Source organism: Drosophila santomea, chromosome 3L (genome assembly GCF_016746245.2).
Source record: "Drosophila santomea strain STO CAGO 1482 chromosome 3L, Prin_Dsan_1.1, whole genome shotgun sequence".
Classification (NCBI taxonomy): domain Eukaryota; kingdom Metazoa; phylum Arthropoda; class Insecta; order Diptera; family Drosophilidae; genus Drosophila; species Drosophila santomea.
Genome location: NC_053018.2, coordinates 24,341,434 through 24,347,656, shown reverse-complemented (window position 1 = coordinate 24,347,656; position 6,223 = coordinate 24,341,434). Strand labels below are relative to the sequence as shown.

General features: G+C 36.5%; 1 protein-coding gene across 2 annotated transcripts; it reads left to right on the top strand.

Moving 5' to 3' along the window:
• Positions 1–372: 372 nt before the first annotated feature.
• Positions 373–5,195, top strand: LOC120449608. Of its 2 annotated transcripts, none has more exons than XM_039632176.2 (3): positions 373–643; positions 871–1,999; positions 2,083–5,195. In XM_039632176.2, exon 3 carries the CDS (start codon positions 2,195–2,197, stop codon positions 4,307–4,309), a length of 2,115 nt encoding a protein of 704 aa, XP_039488110.1. In that variant the 5' UTR covers positions 373–643; positions 871–1,999; positions 2,083–2,194; the 3' UTR covers positions 4,310–5,195. The 2 variants fall into 2 exon arrangements, with proteins under 2 accessions (XP_039488110.1, XP_039488111.1); XM_039632177.1 differs by having other exon boundaries at positions 2,083–3,435.
• Positions 5,196–6,223: the final 1,028 nt, after the last annotated feature.

The window sequence follows — 6,223 nt, the reverse complement described above, 5'->3', positions numbered from 1 at the left end:
TGTTTCGGCCACATGCCCTCCCCCTTCATGCATCCGCATGCCTGATGGATCGTCGCTGGCCGCGCAATACGATCCCCTTTTGTCAAGGTTGTCCGTTAAACGTTATGTCATCGTTTTTGACCTACTCCACTTCTCGCGTCAGCACCCCTTCTGGAAATGTTTACATACTCATTTTCTAAAAGCATAATTTTATTGAGTAATAGATCGTTGGCTACTGCCATGTAATACAAAAAAAGAATTAAAAAGCTAGCATACAAAAATTATGATAAGTTGGCTATTATTGTTTTGTTTATATATTTTTTATATATATAAATCTCGTGTCACAATGTTTGTCCTCAATGGGCTCCTAAACCACTCAACCGATTACTTGAGAGATAGGATAGTTTAAATCTCAAATTATAGTCACAATTATCTGTTAACTCCAAATGATTCTAAGTTAGAATTTCTAACAGATGTCGATACCTTTCGACTGGGTTGAGTAAGTAATCAATAGATGGCGCTGCTATTGAAATCAACGAACGTGTCATATAAGCTACAACAGTGTAACGAACGTCTTCAAGAGAATATCATGAGAACATGAGCAGCAGGAGAACGAGACATAGCCACAGTAGGAGTAAAGGAACAATAATTTCAATTTATACACGTAAGTAATATCACATAGTTTTATCAAAGTTAATTAATATATCAATGAGAAAATGGCACAAAGCTCCCCACCCTTTTTTAATAATTGTACAAAAATTTTATATTATTTTTATTTAACCTCAATTGAAAATTATTTTGCAATTATTATTTCAATGTGCTATGATAACCTGTTTTTCAGTTCCTCTTTCTAATATTTAACCGATTAAACGATTAAATTATTATTTTCAGTCAAAAATGCCATCGAAAAGATCTAACCTCAACAACGCGAGCAGCAAAGGGTCACGACGCAAACGTGTTGAAAGAGCTCAGCAAATACCAGAACAAATCGAAACAAGAAATGCAGCTCAAAGAATCAGGACTGCAGAAAGTCGTGCACAAGAATCTCAAGAACGGCGTGACGAACGTCTGCAACAGAATATTACGAGAACAAGAGCGGCACGAGAACGAAACATAGCTACAGTACGAGTACTAGGTCGACAAAGGCAACGAATCAGCCGCTCATTAACACGTGCATCATTCGTTCGGCTTGCCTTTGAATATGCACCAGATATTAACTACTCAGCGCATTCAAAAATTGCTATTGGTGGAATGGATAAAGTATGTCAATATTGTCAGGCATTGAAATTTCGGAATGAAGCAGCCGGCATGTGCTGCGCATCAGGAAAAGTTGTACTGTCACCTCTACCCGCTCCGCCGGAGCCTTTATTATCCCTTCTTACTGGCAATTCAGATGATTCCAAATTATTTTTGCGTAAAATACGCAAATTTAATTCTTGCTTCAAAATGACGTCATTTGGGGCAACTAAAATTTGCGATCGTGCATCCGATGGACGTAATTTTGAAACTACATTCAAAATTCAAGGCCAGGTGTACCATAAAATCGGATCCTTGATGCAAATGCCTGATAACAATCCGAAATTTCTTCAAATTTATTTTATGGGCGATCATGAAGAGCGCGTGACGACTCGGTGCCTGTATAATTTTATTGAACAAACAGACGGAAGAGCAATTGTGATATTATTGGAAAATTTTTTAGAAGATCACAATCAACTAATTCAATTGATCAAAAGAGTTTCGCCACGACTGCAAAATGACAATTATCAAATCGTCATAAAAGCCGACAAAGTACCATTAGGTGAACATGCTGGTAGATTCAACGCTCCAACTGTTGATGAGGTTACTGTTATCATGGTTGGTGATCCAGTTGACAAAAGATCTATAAAAATTACACGGCGAGACACTGTCAGTACGATTTCGGATCTACACCGTTCATATGACGCACTACAGTATCCATTGATATTTTGGCAAGGACAAGATGAATATCACCTTTATATCAAACAGTATGATCCAAATACCGGTAAATTTGACAATTATCTTTTTATTTTCTTACTGTATGTATAGATTTTAATTTCGTATTGCATTTTATTTTTTATTTTTTAGGTGATTACAGTAATAAAAAATGAACTACTACGCACACCGAATAATGGTTAGACAACATCAAGAAAATTATATCCTTTGATATCGTAAGCTGTTCCATCAATACATTGTTGATATGTATGCTAAGGTCGAAAGCGAACGCTTGCGATTCCTTCGATTCAACCAGGCAAAACTACGATCGGAAGAATATATTCACTTACGAGATGCTGTTGCTGGAAACATCGATGGAAATGTAAATCTCAATGACATCGGTAATGCTTTCATTTTACCTTCAAGCTACATCGGCAGTCCACGGAACATGCAGGTATACATACAAGATGCGATGACTTACGTACGTTATTACGGCCGACCGGATTTATTTATTACATTCACATGTAATTCAAATTGGGAAGAGATACAAACTTTACTATTGCCAGGACAACAAGCCATTCATCGCCATGATTTAACTGCACGTGTGTTTAAACAAAAATTGAAATCCTTAATTGATTTTATTGTTAAATATTCAATTTTTGGTATCACACGTTGTTGGCTGTATACGATAGAGTGGCAAAAGCGAGGTTTGCCTCATGCCCACATTTTGGTTTGGCTTAAAGATAGAATCCGTCCTGAAGAAATCGATCAAATAATTTCAGCCAAAATTCCAGACCCATTAATTGATCAAGAATTATTTGATATTGTCACCAAACACATGATCCATGGGCCATGCGGTGCTTTCAACATGACGTCACCGTGCATGGAAAATGGAAAATGTAAAAAAAACTTCCCAAAGCCGCATACGAATGACACGATCACGGATATTGATGGTTATCCAATGTATCGCCGCAGAAGTACTGAGAATGGTGGCCACACATTTACAATGCGACTGCCGAACTTTCCAAATCAAGTTGAGTTTGATAATCAGTGGGTGGTACCATACTCACAATTATTTGAAAAAACTTACAAAGCTCATATCAATGTTGAGCTTTGCAGTTCTGTTAAATCAATTAAGTATATTTGTAAATATGTAAGCAAAGGCAGTGATTTGGCCATATTTGAAGTACAAAACATAAATAAAAATGACGAAATAGCACGATACCAAATGGGCAGATACATTAGCAGCAATGAAGCTATTTGGCATATTCTCAGCTTTCCCATCCACGAAAGAGATCCTGCTGTCCAACATCTGGCTATACATCTTGAAAACGGTCAACGTGTATACTTCACTGAAGAAAATGTTCTCCAAAGAGCGTTCGAAGCTCCGAAAACGACTCTAACTGAATTTTTTACATTGTGTCAAAAACCTGATGTTTTTGGCCAATTTGCGAAGACATTGGTGTATGGTGATGTTCCACGTTATTTCACATGGAACAAATCCAGTAAAAAATGGGAGCCACGGAAACAAGGAAAACCACATCCTTCCATTACAGGCATATTCAAAGCTAAGACATTGGGGAGACTTTACACGGTACATCCAAAGCAACGTGAATGCTTCTATTTACGTTTGTTAATGGTGAATGTTCCCGGACCAACGTCTTTTGAATTTTTGCGAACAGTTAATGGTCGAGTATTCAATACATACCAGGATGCATGTCGTGAACTGCAATTGCTAGAAGACGATAACCATTGGGACTTAACGCTTGCCGATGCTGCGTTGACATCAACACCGAATAACATTCGTCAGTTGCTTGCAATTATTTTGACGACATGTTATCCCTCGCAAGCACAAACTTTGTGGGAAAAATATAAAAATTGTATGACAGAAGACATCTTGCACCGAATGAGACAAACAAATCAATGCCAAAACATAGATTATACACCAGAGATTTACAATGAAGCATTGGTCTTTATCGAGGATTTATGTGTTCTTATTTCAAATTTACCGCTTAATCATTATGGTATGCCATCACCTAATCGTCCAGCCACCGACTTAGTCAATACCGATTTGCAACGAGAAAAGCAATATGACCATGGAAGTTTAGCAACAATTATCATGAACAGTGAACTATTACTGACAGCAGAACAAAAAATTATTCATGATCGGATTATGCTGGCTGTTGCTGCTGAACAAGGCGGTTTTTTTTTCTTGGATGCACCCGGTGGAACCGGTAAGACATTTTTAATATCGTTGATTCTTGCCAAAATACGGTCGCAACAAAAAATCGCATTAGCAGTAGCATCGTCAGGCATTGCGGCTACTTTACTGGATGGTGAGCGAACAGCACATTCAACATTCAAGCTGCCATGTTCATAATAAACCAGATGCAATGTGTAACATCAAAAAGAATAGTGGAATAGATGCAGTGTTGCGGAAGAGTTCTATAATAATTTGGGATGAGTGCACAATGGCACACAAATATTCACTTGAAGCATTAAACAGAACTATGCAAGATTTAAACAGCAATAATAAACTGTTCGGTGGTGCTATCTTACTTTTGTCTGGTGACTTCCGGCAGACCTTACCGGTTATACCTCGCTCTACTTTCGCGGATGAGATTAATGCATGTTTGAAACAATCATTCTTATTGCGAAGTGTTGAAACACTTCGATTGACAATAAATATGCGAGTACAATTGCAAAATGATCAATCAGCACAAATATTTTCCGAACAACTACTAGATATTGGGAACGGTAAAATAGAACTGCAACCAAATACGCAATGCATTAAACTACCAGACAATTTTTGCACTGTTGTTCAGGATAAAAATGAATTGATTCAGAGTATTTTCCCGGATATACATAATAATTATTTGAATCATGAATGGCTCAGTCAACGGGCGATTTTGGCAGCCAAAAACGTTGATGTTGACGAAATTAACTTCCAGATACAACAGTTGTTACCAGGCGATCTGATGTCTTTTAAATCAATCGATACTGATGTGGATGAAAATGAAAGTGTTCATTTTCCGATCGAATTTTTAAATTCATTAGATATCCCTGGAATGCCACCACATAATCTTCGATTAAAGATTGGTTCCCTATTATTCTCCTCCGTAATTTGAATCCACCTCAATTATGTAACGGTACGCGTTTGGTCATCAAAAAGATCACCGGAAACATTCTTGAAGCAACCATTTTGGCTGGGAAGTTTAAAGGAAAAGTGGTCCTGCTGCCACGTATTTTGATGATACCATTAGATTCTACCATACCCTTCAAAAGCTACAGTTTCCAATTCGTTTAGCTTTCGCCATGTCTATCAATAAATCTAAAGGTCAAACAATGTCCATTTGTGGTTTAGATTTGGAAAATCCATGTTTTTCTCATGGGCAACTATATGTTGCGTGTTCACGTGTTGGAAAACCATCGAATCTATTTGTTTTAGCTAAAGACAGGTTAACCAAAAACATTGTGCACCGATTGGTGTTAAATTAAATTGAAATTGAAAGTATTTATATTTTAAAAAATAGATATTAATGTTTAAAAGTTTAAGACTGTCTGCCTTGCCTACCTCATTCATGAGTTTGAGCGTCACATATTATTTGCTGTATTATACTGTAATATATACTTATTTGTTATAAAATTAAATGGAAATAATCGATCTGATAAATGTTTATTTTGTATTGATTTCTGCTTAATATCAAGTGTAAGAACATTTTAATTAATTGTGTTCAACGTACTTCCCCTTCAAATCTTAATCCAGTGAATTTATATACCAACATCAACATTTTCGTCTTTAATATAACAAAAACTTTAGCCACAGAAACGCGTGGCCGGGTCAGCTTGTGTATATATATGAATATAGAGAAAACTCGGGAACAGGGTTCCGTCAAACTTACCCCACTTTAATCCGGAGCGATGAGATCTCGACGCGTTGGATCCTGGGTGTTGCTATACATATATTGATGATACATTAATATACCTTTGTGCACCAATTAATTGTAACCTAACAATAATAAGATATTCACAAACACAAAATAAATAAAGAAAACACTAAGTGGAGTATGCGAAAAAAATAATAGCAGCCATAACGTATTTTATTCTCGACCAAATAAATTAACGTTGCGGTACCGATAGTACAAAATACTGTATTTTCGTATAATGCTAGATATTTTTCACATCAAAAAATAAAAAAAAAATTTGAATTGTCCATACCTTTATTTTTTATAATTTTTTTTGGGCGGCAAGGACTAAAATGAGGCGAAAACAAAAATAGCAGCACTATCGATAT

Excerpts from the sequence above, each read along its gene's own strand:
- LOC120449608 (XM_039632176.2), top strand. The coding sequence starts at position 2,195 with ATGTATGCTAAGGTCGAAAGCGAACGCTTGCGATTCCTTCGATTCAAC.